At 38.2% G+C, this 27,588-nt stretch overlaps 2 protein-coding genes across 5 annotated transcripts in view; one reads left to right on the top strand and one right to left on the bottom strand.

Annotated features, from left to right (window-relative positions):
• Positions 1-27,588, bottom strand: part of LOC129015142 (neuroblastoma breakpoint family member 11-like) — a 2,260,169-nt gene that overhangs the window by 115,647 nt on the left and 2,116,934 nt on the right.
• The window catches only part of GPR89A (G protein-coupled receptor 89A), a 66,973-nt gene continuing 39,616 nt past the window's right edge, over positions 232-27,588 (top strand). For 2 of the 4 annotated variants that reach the window (XM_054452946.2, XM_054452929.2), the window contains exons 1-7: positions 285-473; positions 8,586-8,645; positions 10,669-10,772; positions 15,388-15,494; positions 15,947-16,048; positions 23,009-23,129; positions 23,983-24,063. In XM_054452946.2, the coding sequence (XP_054308921.1) occupies positions 432-473; positions 8,586-8,645; positions 10,669-10,772; positions 15,388-15,494; positions 15,947-16,048; positions 23,009-23,129; positions 23,983-24,063 (617 nt within the window). In that variant the 5' untranslated portion in view covers positions 285-431. Of the gene's footprint in view, positions 474-8,585; positions 8,646-10,668; positions 10,773-15,387; positions 15,495-15,926; positions 16,049-23,008; positions 23,130-23,982; positions 24,064-27,588 lie in introns of all 4 variants that reach the window. The other 2 variants (XM_054452906.2, XM_063664120.1) reach the window with 2 other exon arrangements.

Below are 27,588 nucleotides of genomic sequence, written 5' to 3'. Positions count from 1 at the left end.
TTTGCCGAGTCAAGTAAAAGTTATAACATTTAGGACACAATGCCTGACTTACTATAATTACCATTATTATCTTATGATCATTACAAAACAGAATTACCACTTAGCTCTCAGCCCCTACCTCCTTCAGCCTCAAAAATGTTAACGCTACCTTGCATTGCTGCTTTTAGCACCGCCCCTAATAAGCCCCGCCCCTGGAGCCTCCGCGGCGGGAGCCTAGCGTCCGCCCCACCCACCCCAAGCCCGAGGCGGGGCTGTGGATGTAGCCGCTGATTGGCTGGCTGGGGCGCAGCTTGATGGCGTCGGGCTGGAGAGCCGCAGTCCCGGCTGCGGCACCTGGGAGAAGGCAGTCTGTGTGAGGGGGCCTGTGGCCCCAGCGTGCTGTGGCCTCGGGGAGTGGGAAGTGGAGGCAAGAGCCTTCCTTACACTTCACCATGAGTTTCCTGATCGACTCCAGTATCATGATTACCTCCCAGGTGAGTCACTGCCTCCGCCCCGACACCCGTCCGCCTCCCTTTCCCGAATCGCCGTCTCCGGTCCTCCGCGGTGCGGGCTGGTCCGGGGTCTGGTTCCTCTCTTACGCGGCCTGCGCCGGTCACTCTGGCACCCAGAGAGGGTGTGCGATTTGCTGCGGCCGGTTACCTCAGCCCCGGCCGTCAGGAGGCTGGCCTGCGGCCGTCCGCGGCCCCACCCGGCATCCATCCCCGGAATTTCGGTCCACTTTTGGAAGGGGTCCGCCGACCTCCAGGCTAAGAGCCGGCGCCGCCAGCTAAGGCGGCGGTTCTAGGAGCTCCTCGAAGCTTCCGGGATGCGCCACTGATCCTAGACTGGGGAAGCCTGTGTGGTTCTGGGCGCGGATTGTGCGACGCGCCAATCAGGGCTGGATACTGAGTTCACGTCAGTGCAGGCTTTGCTGTTAGATGTCAAATCCTGAATCCGGGTGTGGAGAAATTTGCTGCTTCAAAGTATCAATATAAGGTTATACCTATGCTTAAAAGTATAAGGTTTCGTTTTTGCACTGACACCTCGTCCTTTATCCTCTGCTTAGTTACCCACCTTTTTCGGATGTTTTTCTGACCCTTATTTCTTCTTCATTGGCCACCTTAATTTGTTTGTACAGTCAACAAACATTTATCGAGCATTATATAAAGCTCTGAGCGTACAAACATGTAAAACACTGTCTCTGCTCAATAAAAGTTTCGTCTAGTTAGCCTCTTGCTTTTACCGTGTAATCTATTGTTAATTATTGTTTCTTCCTAGCATTTATCATAGCACTGGCATCATTTATGTGTGTGTTTATGATTTTGTTTTTTGAGATCCTGCATTGTTCATAGCTGTATCCCCACTTCCAAGTGCAGGCATTCAATAAGTAATTGTTGGCCAACTGTTAATATTTGTGAAGCTCAGACTACCTATTGACCTTCTTCCCCTCATCTTTCCAATAAAGATTTTTTGTGTGTGTGGTTGTTTTTACTTGTTCTTTCTCTCAAACGGCAAATAACAGAAAGAGTTACCTTTTGGGGCTTAAAGTGAACTAAATTTTTGTTCTTTGATTCAGTTTTTGTATTGCTTCATCCTAATAGTCGTCTCCGTAGAGCGGAGCATTGTCCTTTTCTCTTCAAAAACTTTTACAATATTTAAGAAAATAAGAAAGAAGGAAAAGCCATCCATAATCCTACCACGCTAATGCAATAGTTTTTCATTTTTAAAATTTACCACCTTTTCTATAGTTTTCATAAGTATTGTTTTTATTGGCTGCATAGTATTCAAATGTATTAATGTAAAAAAAAACCTAGACATGTAACTCTTCTGCTTAAAACCTTTCCAAGACTTCCCAGTGCCCTTGGTGAGAACTCAGGGTTATTTTTAGCCCTAGTACCAATTTAAGAAAAATAACAATATTTAATTAGCTTTTCTTTTCACTTAGAATAAAAATAAGAATGTCAGTAGAAAATTGGCTTTGCATTGCAGCCTCTACGATTTTTAGCATGGATATAATTGATACGTTGAACCAAGAAAGTGGCTTTCTAATTTTGTATGCCTTGTAATCATAGACTTTCACTTCACACATGCATCCACATGCAGTAATTAATTGTTAAACCTGCTTTTTACAAATGTGGAAGACCCAAAGACTCCTTTGCATGGAATGTTCTCTGTTCAAATATTTATGTGACTACTTTATCATCCTTTCGGTATTAATAAAAATGTTGCTTTAGGAAGGTTTTACCTGACACCCTGCCCACAGCCAAAGTAGCTTTCTATTTCGGCTGCCTTCTTCCTCATTTCCATGTTTTATTTTCTTCTTGGCATTTATTACTATAGTTCATTGGTATATTCATGTGTTCGTTATCTGTCCATGAAGATACTGTCTTTCTTGTTCTCTCTTGTATTCACCAGCATCTAGATCAGTTGCGGACACATAGTAGAGTTGTAGTGAATATTTGTTTAATAAAAAGCGCCTCTCTAGAGAGGTGTGGTTACCTTGGAAACACCACCATTGCCCCCTGCGCCCCTCCCCCCTCATTTTTTCTGTTTTGTATTAACTGAAAGGTTTATTTGAAATGAAATCTGAAATCAGAGGTCACGTATTGAATCTTGCTCACCATGGCACAGGAGGAAGTTCAAACTCCTTTACATGGCTTTTCAGGTCCATTATTGATGGGACCCTCACTCTTATCAGGTCCCTTATTGATGGGACCCTGGCTCTTCTCTCTTCAGCTGTGGCTTTCACCATTTTATTCTTTAGACTTCCTGAACTTCTTTTAGTTCCCTAACCTGGCCATGCTATGGTGCCTCCAGATTTCCACACAGTGTGTTTTCTCTTTCTGGGCCTTTTCCTCATATCCCTCCCCTTCTTTCAGCCTTCAGATCTCAAGTAGAACATCCAAGAAGCTTCCCCTAGACTGGACTAGATGTCCCTATACATACTGCCATAGTACCCTTCACCTACTTCCCCTGTAAAAACACTACCACATTGTTTTGTAATTACTTGTTTATCTCCTCCGTAGATTATAAACTCCTTGAGAGTAGCATTCACGCTCTCTTGTTTGCCATTCTATCCCTTGGACCTGGCGCATATTAAGCACTAATAAATATTTGTTAAATGATTAAAAGGGTGAATAAATGATCCAAGAAAGGTGTCTTTTATAGTTAATTCTTTAATAACTATCCTGCTGATGGCCATCTTTTTTTTTTTTTTAACAGTAGCTAATTTTCAACCCAGAAGTCACTTTTATAAAAGCAACTGTTAACTAACTCATGTTTTGAGCCCTCTATACCGTCATAAGACTTATCAGTTCCAGAGTACACTCTTAAGTCCTAAGGTCAAGACTCTGTACAATTCTGAAAGTATTAAGTCTCGTTTTTAATAAGAAGCTATACGCCTTCCATTTTATTTGCAAAGCTACTTGAAATTGCATTTTGCTTCTGCTTTCTTTTTGGATCCTCTATAATCTTGCCAGAATTTGTGTTTATCTTGGATGTAAATGAATTCTCCAGCTACTTTTGTGTGTGTGTGTAGTTTGAGTCTTTTTTTTTCAACTTTTATTTTATTTTAGATTTGGTACTTGTGCTGGGTATATTGTGGGAGCTGAGGTTTGGGGTACAAATGATCCGGTCACCCAGGTACTGAGCATAGTACTCAATAATTAGTTTTTCAACCCTTCCCCCTTCTCCCCTCCCCTGCCCCCAAGTAGTCTCCAGTTCCTGTTTTTGCCATCTTTATGTTGGTGAGTACCCAATATTTAGCTCCTACTTAGAAGTGAGAAAATGTGGTATTTGGTTTTCTGTTCTTGCATTAATTTGCTTAGGATGATGGCCTCTAGCTGCATCTATGTTGCTGCAAAGGACATAATCTTGTTCTGGAAGTCTTTTTAAGCTTTCTTTTTCAATGTGAAAGGAGGCCACAATGAAATATTAAAGGTATATATCTGTTTCTCTTTTCTTCCATTCCCCTCCCCACCATATAAACTTAAAATTTTTGCTTGTTTTCTCTTCCTTGTCTAAAACATTTCACAGCAATGTTAGTGATTTTTTTTTTGATCATCCATTTCCACTGTACATGCCACCCTCAGTCCTAACTGCCCAACTTCTCTATCTTCAGTCGTGGCTTCATAAGTCATATAAATAAATATTGTCTCCAAACTCTGAATTTACATCTGTCTCCACTGGTAACTATTTATAATAGCCAAAGAACATCCTGGACATTTTCTCCTAATCTATTTGACCCTTTCCTTTTCTGCTTGATCTAGATGCTTGGATCCAACTTACTTTCTTACACCCTCTTGTTCCGTTTACCTTCATATATATATAAGTCCACACTTGGATCACTGCTATAGTTTGTTTACTACTAATACAGAGGCCTGAAGGCTACTATAGAAAATCACATAGCTGTGTAGTTTGCCAACGCCACGAGTTTAACCCTCAGCTCACTGAATTATTCCTTTTCTTGACCTTAATCAGCTACTTGTTTCATTCTCCTCAAAGTTTCTCTGAATCTTTGTCACTATCCTCAAAGCTCCCTTTTCTATACTCACCTCTCTTACTCTTAGCAGATAACCTTGCCTCGTACTTACTCAACAAAAGTGAAGCCAAAAGGTATGATCTCCTACTATGAATACTTTCTGCATTTTAATCTAAAAGGTTATCTGTGTTCACAACCATTCTTACCTCCTTTCCTCCCATTTCAGAAAATAGGGTTCCCCTACACCAGTTTAAAGCCATTCTGCCTACCTTTGATCTTAGAGTAGCTTATTTTGAAGTGGTTAAAAGCGCAGATTTTCTAAACAGACAGACTCAATAAGAGCTGAAAAAGTAATATTAAAAAAAAGGCACAGATTTTGGAGTCAAACAAGCTTGAGTTCAATCTTGATTCTGACACTTACTATAAATTGATTAACTTCTCTAAACCTCATCTTTCTCTGTGAAAATAGGATAATCAAACCTACCGTACTGAGTTTTTAATGATTTTTATAAGATTATAATGCTAAGTACTACTTAGAGAACCTGGAGTATAGTAAATGCTCAATAAAAGTTACCTAATAATAATAATAAATTAACAGTATTATCAGTTCATCCGCTAGCATTCCATCCTCCTTCTCATCTTTTTCTCCTTACTTGACTGCTTTCTTTCCCCTTGGCCAATAAACTTTCCCTTTATTCCACATTCTTCTCTAGCCTATTATCTAATGTTTTCTTTTTTTCTCATTCCTGGCTCTCCCTAGAGTAATTTGCATTTACTGTCCCCACTGCTTTAGCTCCCATTCATTCTGACCTGCTACTCTGGTTCCTGCCTCTACCTCACCATTCAAAACTGTTTTCCTTATCCTCTAGTGTTTTCCTCTTGGCACATTGCTCTCCTTACTCTAGATACTATTCCTGGGTGATCTCGTACTTTGGTGGTTTCAACTCATAGGTGTATCTTAGACCTGCCTTCACAATCTGTCTTTTATTCCAGATGCTTGCTGGATATCTTGACCCATCTTGCTGGCTGTCCTTCAGGCCCTTAGTGTGTTCAAAAATGAGCTCATCATTTTCCCCATCCTCTGCCCCCTTTCCTAAACCTCTCCTTTCTCCAGTATTCTTTATATAAATTGGGTAGCTTCACTCTTCATCGTGTATTCCAAACTAGTCATCCTTGACTTCTCCCTGTTGATTTTACCTTTTAAATAGTTCTCAAATCTGTTGTCTCCTCTTCTGTCACCAAATGTCTTAATTCAGGGCTTTATCATCTTTCATCTGAACTCCCATAACACATTTCTATAATGTTTCTCTTTCTACAATGTTGTTTCCTTCAAATGTGTCTTCCACACAGCCACCATACTGCTCTATATAATATAAAACAAATCAGACCATACCATTTCCCTGCTTAAATAACCCTCACCATCTACAAACTATAATCTAAGCTCTTTAGGGTGGCCTTCAAAGCTCTCAGTGATTGGACATCCACTCCTCCTGTCTAGCTTCATTTTTAACCTCTTCCTTCTTTGAATTTCATCTTCTAGCAGCACCAAACCATGTGTAGTTCCCGGCATATACCATGCTATTCACTCTGAGCCTTTACTCATGCCCTTTGCTATCTGGAAAGCCCTGTCCTTCTACCCCTACCACTTGTTTTTACCCTACCTGATTCGTTTTTTGTTCGTTTGTTTTGTTTTGAGACAGGGTTTCGCTCTATCACCCAGGCTGGAATGCAGTGACGTGCTCACAGCTCACTGTAGCCTCTACCTGCCAGGCTCAAGTGGCCCTTCCACCTCAGCCTCCCCATAAGCTGGAACTACAGGCACGCACCACCACACCTAGCTAATTTTTGTATTTTTTGTAGAGATGGGGTTTCACCATGTTCCCCAAGCTGGTCTCGAACTCCTGGGCTCAAGCGATCTACCCAAAGTGCTGGGATTATAGACGTGAGCCACCATGTCCAGCCTCCCTACTTGATTCTTATTCATCCTTTGAGAGGATGGTTTTTATGTTAGGGGTGGTGGAAACCTTTGACTGTGTGATGAATACCTGGAAACCACTCTAGAAAAATGCACATAACCCCAAAATGTGCATACAATATCAGGTTTTAACCCCAAATTAAAACTTCCTTCAGCTCAGGCATTATCTTCTCCAGAAAATCTGTCCTAACCCCCTACAGATTGGTTTGGTCTCCCTCTTTCATATTGTTTTACAATATCATGTATGTATTTCTATCATTGCACATCCATATTATGTTGTAATTATTTATGTAGTGTCTTCACTATATTGTGAGCTCCTAGAAGGTAGTAACCATCCTATTCATCTTTGTATCCTCAGTACTTAACATAGCACATAGGAGTTATTACAGAAAATTTAAGATTGAATGCTGAAGAATAAACCATCTTTTATATAGACCACTTAGCCATTCAGCAAGCACTTATGGAGAGCCTGCTACGTACCAGGCTTTGTGCTGGATGCCAAGAATACAAAGATTACAAGACAAATGTGGTTTTTGTCCTCATAGAGCTTATAATCTAATGTCAAAAAATATTTAAATCACACATTACAAAACTGTATGGTAAGCACTTTGATGAGGGAAGTACAATGTAAAATAGGATTATATAAAAAGAGCAATTTATCTGCATTTGGGAGGGCAGAGAGGGCCTTCCAGAGGGAGTAAATAGCATAACTGGGAGAGGGCTGGAGAGAAGTTCCTGTCAGAGGACATCTACACAGGTCTCGATGTGAAAGAATATGGATCTAAAGAACCAAAGAAGTTCCAGGGGGCTGAACACATGAGTTTGCTAGGCAGCAGGGGCATGATAAGAAGCTAAAGTAGTCTGTGCTAAACTACTGAGTTTACACTTGCTCAGTAAAGTAGTCCCTAGAAAGACATAAAATCATTTTATTCATAAAGGTCCTAACCAGTTTAAGAAGAAAAGAGTAGTTGTGTCAGTGTGTGTCTATGTATAGAAAGTTCTATTTACTACAGACCAGCTTTGTCAGCTGTCATGTGGCTATGGTCTCTGCCAGTTTGAAACAAAACTGACAAAAGAGGGATCCTGCAATCACTCGGCTTTACACTGAAATGAAAACCACTTTATGTAGATTAGGCAGGATGGTGGAGAAGCTAAGAAAACTCTCTGAAGGAAACAGATATAAAAAAAATATTAGACTTTCTACTACTCCTCTAATTTTGGTCTCAACTCCTCTCCCCTGAAGTTTTTATTTTTTAAATTAATTTATTTTTATTTATTTTTTGAGACAGGGTCTCACTCCGTTGCCCAGGCTGGAGCGCAGTGGTGCAGTCATGGCTCACTGTAGCCTCAACTTCCTAGGCTCAGGTGATCTTCCCACCTCAGCCTCCCAGGTGGCTGGGACTACAGGCACACCCCACCACCCCCAGCTAATTTTTATGTGTGTGTGTTTTTTGTAGAGATAGGTTTTCACCATGTTGGCCAGGCTGGTATTATTTTTAGATACTTGCAATCAGGGATCATCCATAAGAAGTAAGTCTCACTCTGACACCTTTTCTTTTTTTTTTTGAGACCGAGTCTCACTCTATCACCCAGGCTGGAATGCAGTGGCACGATATTGGCTCTCTGCAACCTCCGCCTCCCAGATTCAAGTGATTCTCATGCCTCAGCCTCTGGAGTAGCTGGGAATACAGGTGCCCACACCCAGCTAATTTTTGTATTTTCAGTACAGACGGGGCTTTGCCATGTTGGCCAGACTGGTCTGAACTCCTGGCCTCAGGTGATCTGCCCACCTTGTCCTCCCAAAGTGCTGGGATTACAAGTGTGAGCCACCACGCCTGGCCACTGACTACTTTTCTATTTGCAAACTTCTCTGACTCATATAATGATTATCATAAGATTATGGGAAAATATGTACTTCCATTTTTGTCTTCAAGCATACTCTTAACATGGATGATTCAAAAATCCAAGAGCATTTAAACATTTATTTCCAATGTCATGAGCTTTAATAAGTAGGTCTTATAAGAGTGGATATCTTTAATCCCTGAAATAAGTTAACTGTCTAGTTAGCAGACCTTTTATCATAAAAGAGTTTCTATAAAACACTTCTCAAAAGAAAATATGTATTGACATTCTATCTTCTTTCTCCTCCAGATACTATTTTTTGGATTTGGGTGGCTTTTCTTCATGCGCCAATTGTTTAAAGACTATGAGGTGAGAAGAAATCATTTTGTCATACTTACACTGTATGAATTTAGATTGACAAGAAAAATGTCTCCATTAAAGAAACATTATGTTCATTTCCAAGATAGGAAGCTTTTACCAAATAAGTACTATATAACTATTAGATTGGAGAATATAAGTAGACTTAATTGATTTAAAAGGGGGGAAAAAAGGCAAATCAAATATAGCCCAGAAGTTAGGAGCAAGGATTGTTATGCCTTAGTCATATCAGGATATGTACCAATAGCAAATAGTTATTCTGTAGGAGAGAATTTAATTCATAATGTCTCACAAATGTTCCCTTTCATTTGTCTATCTGGCCCCGAATTGCAAGTCTTATATTTTAAGTTAATACCAAAATCCCAAGGCTATTGGGGGAACCAGCCCCCAATATTTCAACGTAGGTTCTTTTTATTTTCCCTAAGTGTCGGGCGGTCTGAGAAATAAAGAGAAAGATTACAAAGAGAGAAATTTTACAGCTGGGCCTCCGGGAGTGCCATCACATATTGGTAGGACTGTGATGGTGACTCCGAGCTGCAAAACCAGCAAGTTTTTATTAGGGATTTCAAAAGGGGAGGGGGTGTACGAATAGGGAGTGGGTCACAGAGATCACATGCTGCAAAGGGCAGTAAAATCACAAGGCAGAGGCAAAAATTAGAATTACTGATGAGGGTCTGTGTCCCACTGTGCACGCATTGTCTTGATAAACATTTTAACAGGAAACAGCGTTCAAGAGCAGACAACCAGTCTGAATTTACCAGGCTGGAATTTCCCAATCCTAGTAAGTCTGAAGGTACTGTAGGAGACCAGGGAGTATTTCAGTCCTATCTCAACCGCATAAGACAGACACTCCCAGAGCGGCCATTCATAGACCTCCCTCCTGGAATGCATTCCTTCCCCAGGGTTATTCCTTGCTGGGAAAAGAATTCAGCAGTATTTCTCCTACTCGCTTTCTGCAAGAAGAAAAATATAGCTGTATTCTGCCCAGCCCCGCAAGCAGTCAGACCTTACGGTTATCTTTCCTTGTTCCCTGAAAATTGCTGTTATTCTGTTCTTTTTCAGGGTGCACTAATTTCATATTGTTCAAACACACGTTTTACAAACAATTTGTACAGTTAACGCAATCATCACAGGGTCCTGAGGTGACATACATCCTCAGTTTACGAAGATGACGGGAGTAAGAGATTAAAGTAAGACAGGCATAAGAAATTATAAAAGTATTAATTTGGGGAACTAATAAATGTCCATGAAATCTTCATAATTTATGTTCAGAGATTGCAGTAAAGACAGGTGTAAGAAATTATAAAAGTATTAATTTTGGGAACTAATAAATGTCCATGAAACAACTTATGTTCTTCTGCCGCAGCTTCAGCCGGTCCCTCCATTCGGGGTCCCTGACATCCCGCAACACAAGGCTGGTGTTGTTTTTATCTTAAGCTTTGGATTCAGAAGATCACCACCCTAGACTGGACATTTCCTAGTTAGTTCTCCTAATTAGTAATAAGATCAGTGGTTATAGTCTACATTTGGGTCGTTTCTAGGATATTCTCCATTAAACTTTCCCAGGGAGTTTATTGTCTGAAAGAGCCTGGGATTCTGTAGATTTTCTTCTGCCCAATACTTTAAGACCTCCCAAGGAAGGCTCCAGAACTGATCCAGGATCTGCAGAGTGTTGAAGAACCCCTTTAAACATTAACCATTATATACGAATCTGTCAGTTTTTTGTCAGTGTGCATCAGGAATTCTAAGTGCTACCTATGACCCTGTCACTTCATCTTCTTGTCCTCAAAATTCTTCATCCGCAAGAGGATGCTGGTAATAGTGACTCAAGATTCAGAAGTGCCGCCTATATTGATCTTTTTCTTTAGCTCCAGGCAAGTTGCTGTGGTGGCCCTACTTCCAAAGACTTGAGAATTTCCTCAAAATAAGTTTTCTGACTTGTAACCAGAAGGAGGTTATCAGTTCAGTTTTTAAACAAGGAAATAATTTCTAGTCTCTATTTGGCTTTTAACAGATACGTCAGTATGTTGTACAGGTGATCTTCTCTGTGACGTTTGCATTTTCTTGCACCATGTTTGAGCTCATCATCTTTGAAATCTTAGGAGTATTGAATAGCAGGTGAGTAAGAGTACTGAAAACTCCTCTTGAAGAGTTCTGTGCTACATTCTTTACAGTGGAAAAGCTACTTGGATCTCATAACTGAAAAAAAAACTGTATTAATAGTTCAGTCTCGGTAACTGCAATGATCACAACAGATATGGGTCACAGCCACCTAATAGCTGGTTTGATAAAGATTATGAGATACCAGGAAACAAAAGATCTGACCATTAACTCTGAAGAACTCATTGGAGTGAGGCTGTGAAGCCGCAGTCTAGGCTTCACTCCTAGAAGCTTTATTTTTCCAGGACTGCTCACTGACTGAATCCCAGTAACAGCCCTTCACATTGTTCTGCTGATTGATCTCTACCTGAAAAGATTAGAATTCCTCAGAGCTACTTAATGATCTCTCCAAAGACTGAAACTCCAGTTCTTACTTAACTTAGTTACTTTTATTGATTTTACAGTCATGGTCAAGTTTGATTGAATTTAAAGTGTTTCTTAAAACACTTTTTAAAAATAACTCTTTACTCCCCTCCAAATAATAGACTTGTTAGTTTATTAGACAGTCTATCCAAAATATTTCTTGCTTGTTAATCTGCAAGCTTGAGTATGTTTTTAGGCCAGCATTTATATGTAGGGTTCATCAACTATGCTACGCAGACTTTGTTGTGCTTTTTTATCACCACCTGGAAAAACCTTTTAGGGGTAAAGCAGTTTTTCACTCTAAAGTTAGGATTCAGTGCCAAGGTAAGTTCATTATAGACCCCTGGCACTTGAGACTTGTAGAGAGACTGTACTCTCAAATCCTTTGATAATCAGAGTTGAAAACAAAATTTAAATTAAAAAGAAAAACTTACTATACAGATGGTTAATCACAAAACATTGAAAGGTTAAAAAAAGAGAGAGGGGCCAGACACAGTGGCTCACGCCTATAATCCTAGCACTTTGGGAGGCTGAGGCAGGAGGATCACTTAAGTGCAGGGATTCAAGACCAGCCTGGGCAACAAAGTGAGACCCTGTCTCTACAAAAAAATAAAAAAAAATTAGCAGAGTGTGGTAGTACATGCCTGTAGTCCCAGCTACCCTAGAGGCTGAAGCAGGAGGATCCCTTGAGCCCAGGAGTTTGAGGATGTGCAGTGAGCTGTGATCACTGGACAAGACAATGAGACCCCATCTCTTAAAAAAAAGAGAGAGAGAGAATCAGAGTAGATAATAATGGTCTCTTGATAGAACAATGAATAATATGTATTATGGTAAAATAGAAGTATGTTCTGATTCTCCTACTTTTAAACTTTAATAATCCAAACCTTGGCTGGGCGCGGTGGCTCACGCCTATAATCCCAGCACTTTGGGAAGCCGAGGTGGGTGGATCACCAGGTCAGGAGATCGAGACCATCCTGGCTAACATGGTGAAACCCCGTCTCTACTGAAAATACAAAAAATTAGCTGGGTGTGGTGGTGGGCGCCTGTAGTCCCAGCTACTCGGGGGGCTGAGGCAGGAGAATGGCCTGAACCCAGGAGGTGGAGCTTGCAGTGAGCCGAGATTGTGCCACTGCACTCCAGCCTGGGCGACAGAGCAAGACTCCATCTCAAAAAAATAAATAAATAAAAAATAATCCAAACCTTTTCTTGGATGAGCTAGATATAGATCCTGTGACTATAGAGAATAGACAAGTATTATTTTACATAATGGTTATTAAATTTTATTATCACAGCCTGCATCTTTCACTGCTATTTAAGCAGGGGTTAGCAGACTTTCTTCTGTAAAGGGCCAGATAGTAAATATTTTAGGCTTCTGTGGACCAGAAGGTTTCTATTGCAAGTACTCAGCTCTGCTGTTGTAGAGCGAAAGCAGTCATAGGCAATATATAAACAAACGAGCATGGCCATGCTCCAGTAAACTTAATTTGTAAAAGCAGGTGGTTGTGAGGCCATAGTTTGCCAACTACTCATCTAAATATTGATACAGAGGATTCAGATATTCTAAAGCTATATTTACTGTTTTTGGTAGATGATGTCCCCCAACTTTTAGCTTATAGTTAATAACCCATATAGTAAGAAAGATCTGTCATACTATGGTGTATGTTTCTTAAATGTCTTAATTAGTTAAAGAGGATAAGAAGTAGCATTGCTAAAATCTGGTTTTTCTTTGTGTGCTATATAGAGGATTGGGTTTGTTCAGTCTGAGACATATCTTCAGTTATACCTGTTTTTTCATGCTGTTTCACTCAATTATGGAACACAAATATGAACCTTGATGATGTATAACTGTCCATTGACTGGACTCAGAATCGTTTTGAAAAGAGAATCTTGGCCAGAATATTCCTTTGACTCACCTTTGAGCAGAGATCGTGTGACTTCCTATTCAAATATGTAATCTTGTTGGGATCCTTAGTTTTTTCAAGAGAATATCACTTTACTCTCAGCTCAAAAGACTAGTTAAAACATGTGGTTCACTTTTAATAGGCAGTCCATACTGCCAGTTAAAGTTGCACTTGTTATTTCAAACCCACTGCCTCCCAAAATCTTTCAGAAGCTTAGCTGAAATACTATGTAGGATTGCCTGGAGGATGTCTAGCTTGTTTCTTTCTCTAAATGTGCTAAAGTAGGTTAACCTAGAGGAGCAAAAAGCTGTCGATGTATCTAGTCTAAATGGTATTCACTCCCTGTAGGGTAGCTTTTACTTAATGGCTCTTTGTTTCGTGATGCCTGCCATCTGCACTAAGGAAGGAACAGTAAGAAACAGCCCTCTGAAACTGGTGTTTCTCTTGAAAGGATGTTGTTGATGACACTGTTAATTGCCTTTGCATTTTCTTTATGAAATCTTTGAAGAAATTTCATTGTAATCTTGGTAATAATTCAGTAACAATAAATGATAATTATGCTTCCTTTGAGGAATTAATTTTTATTTTCTTACAGACATGATGATTTTATCTCTAACTGATCAAATTTTTTATTTCACATTGACCATTGGAAAACTTAAAGCTAAATTTATGACCTACCCATAGCAACTTTCTAGAATTCTATTTTATAATAATAGCCATCAGGCTTGGCCCAATATTTTACCTATCTGTTACCATTGTTGTTCATATTTCCTTATAGTTCATTTCATCATCCTGTATTTTATTTATCTTTGTAAGCCATTTAACCACTTAGGCCTTTTTTGAAACAAGGCTTAAGTAAGTTTAAATACAAAGGACACCATCAAGAAAGTGAAACAACATTCCAAGAACAAGATAAAATTTTTATAAATTACCTATCTGATAATGGACTGGGACTCGTATCTAGAATATATAAAGAATTCTTATAGTTTAATAATATAATACAATTAAAAAATTAATAAAGGATCTGAATAGGCATTTCTCCAAAGATGATATACAAATGGCCAGTAAGCACATATGAATAGATGCCCAATACCATTAGCCATCAAGGAAATGCAAATCAAAACCACAGTGAGATACCACTTCACACCAACTAAAATGGCTATAACCAAAAAAAAAAGAAAATAGCAAGTGTTGGTGAGGCTGAGGAGAAATTGGAACTCTCATACACTCCTGAGGAAAATGTAAAATGATGCAGCCACACTGGGAAACAGTGGGAGCGCCTAAAAGATTAAATATAGATTTATCATATGACCCAACAATTATACTCCATTTCTACCTAAAGAGAAATGAAAACATATGTCCACACCAAAATGTACACACACACATTCATAGCATCTCTATTTATAATAGCTAAAAACAACCCAAATGTCTTCAATTAATGAATGCAGAAACAAAATATAATATATCCGTATAATGGGATGAATATTGTTCAACCATAAAAGGAATTACTGATAGCTACTACAACATGGATGAACCTTGCAAACATTATGGTAAGTAAAAGAAGGCAGTCACAAAAGATTATATATTGGTGGTTTCCTAGAAACAGAAAGTATATTGGTGGTTTCCTAGAGCTGAGGAGATTGGGGAGAAACAGGGAGTGACTGCTAATGGGTACAGGGTTTCTTTACGGCGTAATGAAAAAGTTGTAAAATTGATTTAGGTGATGGTTGCACAACTCTGAGTATACAAAAACCATTGAATTGTATACTTTAAATGGGTAAATTATATCTCATTAAAACTGTTATAAAAAGTGCTAACAAAAAGTTTTAATAAATAAAATACATCTTATAAACTAATAAAAGTAATTCATGCAAATCAGGTGTTTATATCAAGAGTACAAAAGAAATATTTTTGAGTATAACATATATTACTGTTAACATTTATTTTCCTTTAATTCTTACACTGGAATGAGATTCCTAGGGGTGGGTAAAACAATAGTCATTCTACCAGCAATGGCATATGTTGATACATGTTAATGGTATATGTTGCCTATGAATATATCAAAAACATAAACATTCTTATTTTAATATATGAAATTCTTAAGAGGTTAAGATGGTCATATATACCTTTCAAAAATTTGTATTTTTTAATCTCTACAAATGAGTAGATTATAAGAGCCTAGTAGGCTGATTAGATAGGATATATTCAATATTGAGTCCAAAGAGCAAAAGGACCCTTTGGAAGACTAAAGAGAAAGAAAGTTGCTGCCCTCTCTTCCTCCCAGTGACAGTCTTTGACATTTATTTCAGCTCCCGTTATTTTCACTGGAAAATGAACCTGTGTGTAATTCTGCTGATCCTGGTTTTCATGGTGCCTTTTTACATTGGCTATTTTATTGTGAGCAATATCCGACTACGTAAGTATTTTACCCTCTCAGTCAGCATATAGATTGAGATGAGTATTTGAGGGGACTTAGATTGTGGATAGCTTCATTTCTACATTAACTTTCAGTAGCTACCGCTATTTGAGGATAGCTCACACACAACATCTTAAAAATAAATATAAAATAAATATTGAATGAATTGGCACAAAATAAATATTGAATGAATGATTAGGTTATTTGTTCTGCCACAGCTTTATTTTTCTACCTATTAATAATGTCTCCTTTAATTCATCCCACATCTTAAATTCAGCTAAATTTCTCTTATGATGGTAAGGATGCTTTCACTAAAAATTATGCTGTTCATCAGTCATTTGCCAAGTGAATTAGCAGCCAAATATTAGTTAGCATTATCTTATATTTTTAAATAGAGCAAGCTCTTTAACCTATATCTGTTTTTCCTAACAGTTTTGTCTCCTCTGTCTCAGTGCATAAACAACGACTGCTTTTTTCCTGTCTCTTATGGCTGACCTTTATGTATTTCTTCTGGAAACTAGGAGATCCCTTTCCCATTCTCAGCCCAAAACATGGTGAGTATATATGGGAGGGCAGAGGAAGTGGGGGGAGAAGGTTTGTTTAATTTTCTGATTTCAAAAAAAATAAATTTCTTGGGGGAAAAAATTTAATTGGGGAAATAATTTATTAATTCACAGGTTCTTGGGATTTGGAAAAAATTTTTTCTGATTGAGGAGGATAGCAAGCTATTTCTCTGAAAAATGTCTGATTTTGAACCACATTTTCTCCTTCATTCTAAGAGATAACTAATGCTGGTTTTGGACCTCACTTCTATCATTCTAGAGTAGGAATTTTTCACCTTCATTTACTGAATATACTTAAAGGGTATAAGGAAAGAGAACGGTGTCTAACTCATATTGTATATGGAACTACAGGAATATATTTGTATGTGTATTTGGAGGTAAGGTATCATTAAACTTTTATCAGATTTGGGTCACAGATTTGGGTCTGCGACCCAAAAGGTAAACGGCCACTGCTTAAGTGATGATAAAGATGCATTAGGGAAGCATATGTATTTGGGGAAAGGTGACAAAAAACACCCACAATTAGTAGATAAAGAAAAGCTTCCCAAGAATCGGTGTCTCCCCTCTAACAAAAAAAGTTTATTTTAAAACAAGAAATTTGGCAGAGCCCTAATTTTTAAGCTAAAAACAGTGAACAAAAGTACCTCAGCTAACAAGTCCTTCCAGAACTATTTCAGAAGTATGTATGAATCTATCTAAAAAGATTAGAGAATCTATCTAAAAAGATTAGAGAGCCCATCTGTAATAAATATACTACAGGTTTCATGCTGGAACCTTTTTAAAAATATATATATACCTCTATTCACTATCCTGCCATACCTATTATTAGGTTTCTTATTGCAGAAAACATAATCTACTGTAACTAATTTAAAGCAGAAAGTGATTAATTATACAGTATCAGGCAATTTATAGACTTTCTAGGAAAGTAGGGATGCAAAGCTTAACTGCTATATAGTGAAGAGAAATACCCAACTATGCCACAATACTAAACTAGAAAACCTCACTGAAGTCATCACCTGCCACTCAGGGTCTATGACATCAGGGACCTCAGTCCCAGCTGTTTGAGGTCCTAAGTGCTATCACCACCCTTACATTGTTCATTTCTGCATCTGAGGCCTCACATGGGCCTGGTTTTTTGGTGAAACCTAGGTAATATTTAAAACCTTAGCCTCAAGGAAGTCTGAGAAGGGGCTTTTGGCTTTCTAAACTCTGTAGTACCAAAACAAATGCTAGAAAAGGATTTTGGAATTAATGTTGAATGAGCCAGTGTCTATTATAGAATCTTCTATACCTCCCACACACCCTTCCATGTATACTCATTGCCTATAGCAGGAATTTCGGGAGAGAGAGGTTATGAGACTCTCCTGCAGTAAGATCAGAGGAGATATGCAGTTTTGAAAAGCATATGCAATACCATAAATAGTTGTGTATTTTTAAAATAAGAATAACTGTTTCAAAATTTCAAATAATGTTAAGGGCCAGAAAAGTTAACACCAGCCTACCAAAAACATTCAAACTCTTAGGTGGCGTATGAGACCTTTCATAACCTGGCTGCTGCTCTCTATACATGTTGCATTCTCCAGTCCTGTGAAATTATTTCAAGTTTCTTTTTTTTTTTTCTTTTTGAGACAGGTCTCACTCTCACCCAGGCTGGAGTGCAGTGACATGATCTTGGCTCACTGCAACCTCCGACTCCCAGGCTCAAGTGATCCTCCCACCTCAGCCTCCTGAGTAACGGGGACTATGAACGCATGCCACCATACCCGGCTAATTTTGGTATTTTTTCGTAGAGATGGGGTTTCTCCACGTTGCTCAGGATGGTCTCGAACTCCTGAGCTCAGGGGATCGACCCACCTCAGCTTCCTGAAGTGCTGGGATTACAAGTATGAGCCACCACACCCGGCCTCAAGTTTCTAGAGCTGTTCTATCAGCCTGGACAATCCTTCACCAACCCTGTCTACCTAGAAAATGCCTATTTATCCTTTCTAGATTCAACTCTTGTCAATTCCTTTAGGAAGATTTTCGTGGCCATCATTAGGAGATATTAATGGCTCCCACCTCAAGGTATCTATATCATCTATAAAACTTAAAATTTCATGTTTCCTTTTCCAACTTCCTCATCAACCTATGGGCTCCCTCAGGTCAGAAAACTACATGTTATTTGTCTTTGTATCCCTAGTGCCTAGTGTGGAAATTAACACATAATAAGTGTTTAATACATGTTCTTTGAATCATTGAATGGAAGAAAATTGAGTCTCTCCAAAGTGGTAGATGAGTTTACTACTTTAACACTCTGGATAGGAATTTAGGAAATGCTAATGTGATCAGCATGCCTATGTCAATGGTCAACGAAGGGAAAGACTTGCACTAAAGAGTCCTGGTAGTATAGTTCTCATATAAACCTATTTCAAAGAAACCCACAGACAGACGCATTTATCTGTGATGGTAGAAGTCAGAGAGAAGAGTTAGAAAAGGCCCCCAGGGCTGCTGACAGGGCAAATACAGGCTCACATGCACTACAAAGACCCAACTCTGACACCTTTCTCCAGCTTTCTCCTGTGTGCATTCAGCTCACATGACCAGTGCAGCCAGGCCACACCAGAGGGAAGATGAAGGCCATTGTATCTATTGTCCTTTCATCCACCCCTTTTTCTAAATTCTATGGGATTACCCTGAAAAGGACACTGAGGGAGAAAGCCAGGGAGATAGTTTGTTTTATTGTTTCCATTGTACTCCAATAGGCATTACAGTTTTATGCCTGAATGTTCAGGTATCTTAATTTATTTAACCCTCTAAGGTAAGTAAGGAGGAAGAAAAGTTTAGGTGGTAGCTGAGAGGCGACCAGCCTTGCACTGCCTTCTTAGAGCTTTCCCAGGACTGTCCCAACAACCAGTGTGGTTGTTTATTGCTATGGAGACCACAAAAAAATGGGCTGGGCAGGTTGGCTCACCCCTATAATCCCAGCACTTTGGGAGGCCAAGGCAGGGAGATCACTTGAGGCCAGGAGTTAGAGACCAGCCTGGCCAACATGACAAAACCCCGTCTGTACTAAAAATAGAAAAATTAGCCAGGCATGGTGGCGCATGCCTGTAATCCCAGCTACTCCCCAAAGGCCGGAGACACAAGAATTGCTTAAACCCAGGAGGCTGAGGTTGCAGTGAGCTGAGATCGTGCCACTCCCCTCCAGCCTGGGCAACAGAGCGAGACTCTCAAAAAAAAAAAGATAAGACCAATCCTTTCGTATAATGAAAAAAAAAATCTGTAAAAGTACTTCTTGTGCGGTGTCTGAACCAACCTTGGAATGTCCTTAGTGGGAAAGAGTAAGAGAGATTACAAAAGACTGTAAGGAATCTGTGTGAGCAGGTGGCAAAGGTGAGATGATCTTCTGCTAGTCTTCTTATTCATCTGACTTTCCATGTATTAACTGGTAAATGGGGATAATGATGACTGACTCTGACTTCATAGAATTGCTGAGATTAAGTAAATAGTATCTACAAAGTACTTTAAACCAGAAAAAGATATGTAATAAAAGGACAAAGACACCATGTTAAAAGGAATAAAGGTAGAGGGGGAATTTTTTCAGTTTTTCAAATTTAATAACCCATATTAATCTCTTGGATTTTTTATGTTATTGAGTGATATTATAGTCAACAAACATTTGTTGAACACCTCATATGTGCCAGGCAGTAAGGAAAACAAAGATCAATAAGAAATGATGTCTTCTTGTAAAGCGGTTGCAAATTCAAGAGGTATACGGCAAGTAGAATCAACAGAATTTAGGTGAGGATTTATTCGTTCATTTAGCATTACACAAATATTTATTGAGCATCTACTTTATATAAATTAAGCACTGGAGCACAAACAAAACAAACTTGGTTTCTGCCCCCCTGAAATTTATAGTCTTGTGGATGGAACTAGACAATAAAGAGGTAAATATATAAATAAATAATTGCCAATTGTGATCATTGTCATCAAAGAGTGAACAGGTTCTGTGATAGAGAAAAATGCCGATAATGTAGTGCAAATAGTTAGATCCACGCTTTCTGAGACAGTGATATTTAAGCTGAGATTTAAAGGACAAGACCAAAGGAAGATTCAGCAAGAAGGCACAAGAGACATCACGTAAAGCCCTGAGGCAGAAAGACCTTGGTGTATTCAAGGAAAGGCAAGAGATAGAATGGAGAGTAATCGTATAGTGTATAGATTTTATTATTATGGTGCTTATGTCATTTTCTAAGACAGGTAATGCAGAAGAAGGAACAAGTTGAGGGGAAAGATAATTTTAGTTTGGTATATGCTGAATTTGAGTTACCTATGCATATCCAGGTGATGTTAAATAAGCAATTGGATGTACAAATCGGGAGCTTAGGGAAAAGTTGTACGTGTATCAGTCCTCATAGAGATGACTCCAGGAATCTAAACAACTAGAAGTCATCAACTAAATGCCATTAGGTGAAGCTGGGGAAATTCGTGAGATCACCCAAGCAAAAAAATGTGTATACTGAAATGAAAGAGAGAACTGTGGTCCAGACAGAGCAAGAAGTAACCAAGAAAAAGCAATTAGAGAAGTAAAAGGGAAAACCTAGGGAAATGGTGTTGTGGAAGCCAAGAAGATAAAATAATTTTAAACAAAAATGATTCAATGTCATAAAAGAGCCAATAAAACGAGGATTGGAAAATGTTGAATTTTGCAACCAGGAGAAAACTTACTACCGTAGTGTCGTAGTCGTTAAAGCCTAGACTCTGGAGCTAGACTGCACTTGAGTCCTGACTCTGCCCCTTTTATCTGTGTGGCCTTAACTAAGTTACTTAACATCTCTGTGCCTCCATTTCTTCATCTGTAAAATTAGGTTTTCAATAATACCCACCTCATAGGATTGTTATGAGAGTTAAATGAATTAGAACATGTGAAATGCTTAGAAGAGTGCCTAGTCATAGCAGGTGCTTGATGAATATTACCTATTATATTGCCATTACAATTATTAGTGAAAGTGATTTCATTCAATATAGAAGAATGGGAAGAAAGCTGGATTGCAGTCAGTTAAGGAATGAACTGGAGGTGAAGAAAAGGTGACAATAACTATAAACTTCTTTTAAGAAGCCTGGCTATTAAGGAGGAAATAGATGGGGGTTGGTAACTAGAGGTGAACTCAAAGCCAAGAACAGAATTTCTCATAGAAAAGAGAATTGAAACTAAAGAGAAAGAACTAGCAAAGAAGGAAATATTGAATATACGAGAGAGGAGACAGATGATGGAACAAGACTCTGAAAGAGGTGGAAGGGATTGAATACAATCAAAAGTATGGTGACTTCTAGTTCCAAGATGGTGGCGTAGGGGCAAGCTGGCTTTACTTACCCCCCTGGCAGAAAACCAAAAACAAATAGCACCAAGATTATCACTAGCAATATCCCAGAACTCACATATAAGGATGAGACAGTTCCCAGGGCCCAGAGAAGATCAGAAGCACAAGTGGAAAAGTCAGCTTTGGATGCTACTTTGTTCTAAGAGAGACAAGCTGGGAGGATGATTGCAGATGTATATTCAATGTTATAAAAGAGCCCATAAAACAAATATTGGAAAATGTTGAATTTTGCAACCAGGAGAAAATTCATGACCATAGTGTAGAGTGAAGGTAGTTTGTAGTAGAGTGAAGGTAGTTTATGGCTAATAGCTATGTCTTTTATAATAAGGACATTGGCAAAGGAGAAGGACAAAGGAAAAATAAAGAGTAACTGCCAAAGACAATGGAGAGAGATGGCTGACCAAGGGCAAGATAAGGATTAGTCAATAGTGTGAGAGCTCTCTTAGGACTGGAGACCATACGTTTGTAATGGCTCCAAAATCAGTATACATTCTAGCAATTTTAGGCAGCAAAACGTGGGCACAGGGAAGGCAGAGTGTTAGATTGATCCAGAGTTGGGAATTTGTAGGATTAGCGCTTCAGAAGGAAGATAGTAGGAGATTGAGGCTTCTGGTGAGAGAATTTGAAGCCAGCAAGCCTGGAGTCCAAGCTAGGTGAAGAATGGAGAAGCAGAAGACCAGAGGTTGCACTGACCTCTAAAACAAGTGTAGTGGAAATAAAGGAGAAAGACTAGGAACGGAAGCCAGTAGTCAGAAAAGGAATACTGGAATTTTCAGTTTTGAAGCTGACAGAATTCCTGAATTATAGCTCTGGCATTTGACTGTAGGAGTGGATGGCTGAAGTGAATTCTATCCTAGAAATAGAAAGTGAAAACCAATTAAAACCATTCTTTTTCTGCAATGTCAAACTTACTGAGTTATTCTTCAGCATTGCTTTCTCTCATTTATCCCAAATACATCAACCAGCAGTATTTATTTTAACTGCTAAGTTGATTTTCAGCATTCTCACGTGATATGAAACAATTGATAATTAGGATACAATTTATAATCCAAAACTGATGTGTTTACTTTGAATTACTCATTCATCTATAAGTGTAGCCCATTTATTAGATGAATTCTGTGTTTATTGGATGCAAAAAAGAATAAGACAAAAGCGAAAGAGTATCACCTTAGGGGAAATACATATATATCAAAGATAACTAGCACAAAGTAGTTCCTGCTATTTATACTTTTCCAGCAGATTTACTTTCTTAGTTTTTTTTTTGCCGATGCTTTTACTAAAAGTACTTTGCTTTGTTAGCATTCATGCTACCGAGAGTAAACAGTCAATGATTGTTATTTATAATTGTTATTATTTTACTGCTATCACTCAATAAAAGAGATCACTCTGAAGCATATGGGACAGGAGGAAAATCAGTAAACTTTTAGTATATTTATTATAAATCATCTACACATTAATAATTAAAAGTTGGCTTGTATGAGTTAGTTATGTGTAATGGTTAATGTTTTCAATAATGTTTTCTTTTGCAGTACAGATGAGAGCCATTTTGTCTATATTACCTGGCATTAATGTGCCTTGATGTTTTTAGGGATCTTATCCATAGAACAGCTCATCAGCCGGGTTGGTGTGATTGGAGTGACTCTCATGGCTCTCCTTTCTGGATTTGGTGCTGTCAACTGCCCATACACTTACATGTCTTACTTCCTCAGGTAACAGAGCACTTTGCATCCTTTCTTTTTTGCCCCATTACTTCTTGAATACATATGTCATATTATGCCACCATCTTTAAGATTATATATTAGATCTATGACACTGTCTTTTTATTCTTCTCTTCCTCTGTCCCTATGGCCATTGACCTGGAAATCTTTCTAAATAAGTATTATCACTTGTACTGCTTGCCTTTATTATTTGTCCTACATTCATTTATTTTTTAAATGGCAAATTTCAATCTGCCACTCCCCTCCCACTTTTTAAAGGCACATTTCTAGTGACCAGCAGTATAAACCAACTCCAACTTCAGCAGTTCAGTTCCTCCTAGAAGTGTTAATAGAACAGTAGAAGACAATGCCAAGTTAAAAGTGTGCTTAAACATACATCCTAAATGTCACTGAGCTGAGATCACGCCACTGCAATCCAGCCTCGGCAACAGAGCGAGACTCTTTCATAAATAAATGACAGGTTGATGGGTGCAGCAAACCATCATGGCACGTGTATACCTATGTAACAAACCTGCATGTTCTACACGTGTATCCCAGAACTTAAAGTATAATAAAAAATAGAAATATTTAAATATATATATATATAAATATATATAAAAATGTCACTGGATCAAAGCTAAGAAAAACTGTAAGAGAGCTGGGTAAATTCCATTTCCCTGAGATCCCAGAGGATTAGCTATAAGAAATGAGAGCAAAGGCATTTTAGTTTATTATGGTCATTTTACTATTTTCTAGAAAAAAGTAGTAGGTAACAGTTGAAGTCTATGTTTGTCTCCAGATACTCTGTATCATGCCCAAGAGTGGGACCCCAAAACATTTTGCTAGCAGTTTGTGCTTTTTGTAGGAATGTGACTGACACAGATATTCTAGCCCTGGAACGGCGACTGCTGCAAACCATGGATATGATCATAAGCAAAAAGAAAAGGTAAGATATCAACACTGTAATACATTTGGACTCTGTTACAATTTCTCAACAAGAAAATTTGACTGTGATTGGTGCTGGCAGGGAATTTTATCTTACTCATTTTTACTATAAGGTAAAGTACCAGATTTAGTGTTGGCTGGACACAGTGGCTCACACCTGTGATCCCAGCACTTTGGGAGGCCACGACAGGGGGATCATTTGAGCCCAGAAGTTCGAGACTAGCCTGGGTAACACAGTGAGACCCCATCCCTTTAAAATAACAATAAAATTAAAAATATAAAAAAATTTTTTAAAAAGATTTAGTGTTTTGTGTGAAAGAAAATTCAATCTCATTTCTTGAATTTAGATCATTCTTAGATAAATTATTAGAATTTTTTTAATTTTTTAAATTGTAAATTGACAAATTATGCTTCTATATTTGTGGCATACAAAGTGGAATAATTAAATCAAGCTAATTATATCTATCACCTCACATGTTTATTTTTTTGTGGTGAAAACGTTTGAAATTTACTCTCAGTGATTTTGAAATGTGCAATACATTATTATTATATTCATCATGCTGTACAGTATGTTGCAAAGAAAAAAAAACCTTATTCCTCCTTGTCTAACTGAAGCTTTGTACCCTTTGACCATCATGTCTCCATTCCTCCCACCCATCCAGCCTCTGGTAACCATCATTCTACCCTCTGCTTCTGTTGAGTTCACTGTTTTAGATTCTGCATATAAGTGAGAACATGCAGTATTTGTCTTTCTGTGTCCAACTCATTTTGCTTAGCATAGTGTTCTCCAGTTACATTCAAGTTATCACAAATGAAAGAATTTCCTTCCTTAAGGCTGAATAGTATTCTGTTGTATATATATGCCATATTTTCTTTATCCATTTTTCTGTTGCTGGACATATAGATTGATACCATAACTTGGCTATTGTAAATAATACTGCAGTGAACATAGATGTACCGATATCTCTTTGACATTTTACTGATTTCAGATCTTTTGGGTAAATACTAAGAAGTGGGATTGCTGGATCATATAGCAATTCCATTTTCAGTTTTTTTAGGAACCTCCACACTATTTCCCATAGTGGTTGTGCTAATTTATATTTCCACCAACAATGTAATAGGGTTTCCTTTTCTCAGCATCCACACCAACGTTCTTTATCTTTTGCCCCTTTGATAATAGTCATTCTGACAGGTATGAGGTGATATCTCATTGTGTCTTAGTTTGCAATTCCTTAATGGCTAGTATGTTAAATATTATTTGATATATCTGTTGGTCAGTATGCCTTCTTTTGAGAAATGTCTATTCAGGTTCCTTGCCCATTTAAAAATCAGGTTATTTGTTTTCTTTCTGTAGAGTTGTTTGAGGTCCTTATGTATTTTGTATACTAACCCCTTATCAGACATATGGCTTGCAGATATTTTCTCCCAGTCCATAGGTTGTCTCTTCACTCTGTTAATTGTTTTCTTTGTTGTGCAGAAGCTTTTTATTTTGATGTAAACTCATTTGTCTGTTTTTGCTTTAATTGCCTGCACTTTGGGGTTAAATCTAAAAAGTTATTGCTCAGAGCAATTTGTGTAGTTTTTCCCCGTTTTCTTCTAGTAGTTTTATAGTTTCTAGGCTTAAGTCTTTAGTCCATTTTGAGTTAATCTTTATATATTGAGTGAGAGAAGGGTCCAATTTCATTCTTCTGCAGACGGATATTCAGTTTTCCCATCACCGTTTAGTGAAAAGACCGTCCTTTTCCCAGTGTTTACATGTGGCACCCTTGTCAAAAATCAATTGACCATACATGTGTGGGTTTATTTCTGGGTTCTTTATTCTGTTCCCTTGGTCAATGAGTCTGTGCTTATGCTTGTATCATGCTGTTTTAATTACTATTGCTTTGTAGTATAATATGAAATAAGATAGTATGATGCCTCCAGCTTTGTTCTTCTGTTCATGATTGCCTTGGCAATTCAGTTTTTTGTGGTTCCATATGAATTTTAGGATTATTTTTTCTATTTCTATGAAAAATGACGTTGGAATTTTGATAGGGATTACATTAAATCTGTAGATTGCTTTAGGTAGTATGGATGTTTTAACAATACTAATGTTCAATGAACATTCCAAAAATGAAATCAAGAGAACCATCCCACTTAAAATAGCTACAAGAAAAAATACTTAGGGATAAATTTAACCAAGGAGGAAGAAAGACCTGGACACTGGAAACTATACAACATTAATAGAAGAAATTGAAGAAGACACAAATAAATGGAAAGATATCCCATGCTCGTGGACTGGTGTATAACTTTTGTATTCGAAGAATGAAATATTGTCTATTGTCGTGATTTTTTTTTTTTTTAAGATGGAGTCTCACTCTGTTGCCCAGGCTGGAGTGCAGTGATGTGATTTCAGCTCACTGCAGCCTCCACCTCCCAGGTTCAAGCAATTCTCCTGCCTCCGCCTCCCGAGTAGCTGGGATTATAGGTGCACACCACCACACCCAGCTTATTTTTGTATTTTTAGTAGAGACGGGGTTTCACCATGTTGGACCAGGCTGGTCTCAAACTCTTGACCTCAAGTGATCCACCCACCTTGGCCTCCCAAAGTGCTGGGATTACAGGCGTGAGCCACCATGCCCAGCCTTATTGTCCTGAATTTTTTTTAAGTCTATTTTCCTTAGTTTTTTACAATCTTTTACATATCTGATTCAGATCTCAACTTCCTTTGTTCCAACTACTTAAAATCATTTAAGTCCTCTATATCATTTTTGTTATTTAAAAAGTACTTTTAAAATGTGTATTTTCAAGGTGGGATTTCATAGAAATCTATATCACAGTGCATAAAAGCATAGGCTCTGAAATCAGACTGTGTATGAATTTGAATCCTTGATCTACAACTTAATGGTGTGACCTTGAACTAGTTACTTTATGTCTGTGTGCCTCATTTGTAAAATAGAGGTAATAATAATGAGTTGAGACTTAGAAAAACAAGTTAGAGCCCTTAGAACAATGTCCCACATATAGCCAAGGACAACTACTGAACTTATTAATAGTCTCTACAGTACAGTCATTTACCTTTCATGCTTTGCCTTCATTTATTCATTCATAGATTCATTCACTTAATAATTTTAGAAAACCTAGTTTACGCCAGGCACTGTACTAGATGCTAGGGATAGAATGATGAACAAGATAATCATTTCTTACCTTCATGAAGCTTATTAGTCTGCTCTCTTTATTAAAGTTATTATTACCCATAAGTAAATGGTAACAGGTTTTGAATTGCATGAGTATTTTCACATTTCATATTTCCTCCTTCAACACTTTTCTATAGTAAGACCCATAGTCAAGTTAAAGAAGCCTTAATGTAAGAGATAACATTAGACATTAGAATGATAAAGGCCAGGCGCAGTGGCTCACACCTGTAATCCCAGCACTTTGGGAGGCCGAGTCGGGCAGATCACGAGGTCAGGAGATCAAGACCATCCTGGCTAACACAGTGAAACCCCATCTCTACTAAAGATACAAAAAAGTAGCCGGGCGTGGT

The sequence above is a fragment of the Pongo pygmaeus genome, chromosome 1, assembly GCF_028885625.2.
Source record: "Pongo pygmaeus isolate AG05252 chromosome 1, NHGRI_mPonPyg2-v2.0_pri, whole genome shotgun sequence".
NCBI lineage: Eukaryota > Metazoa > Chordata > Mammalia > Primates > Hominidae > Pongo > Pongo pygmaeus.
This window is presented reverse-complemented; position numbering and strand designations above follow the sequence as displayed.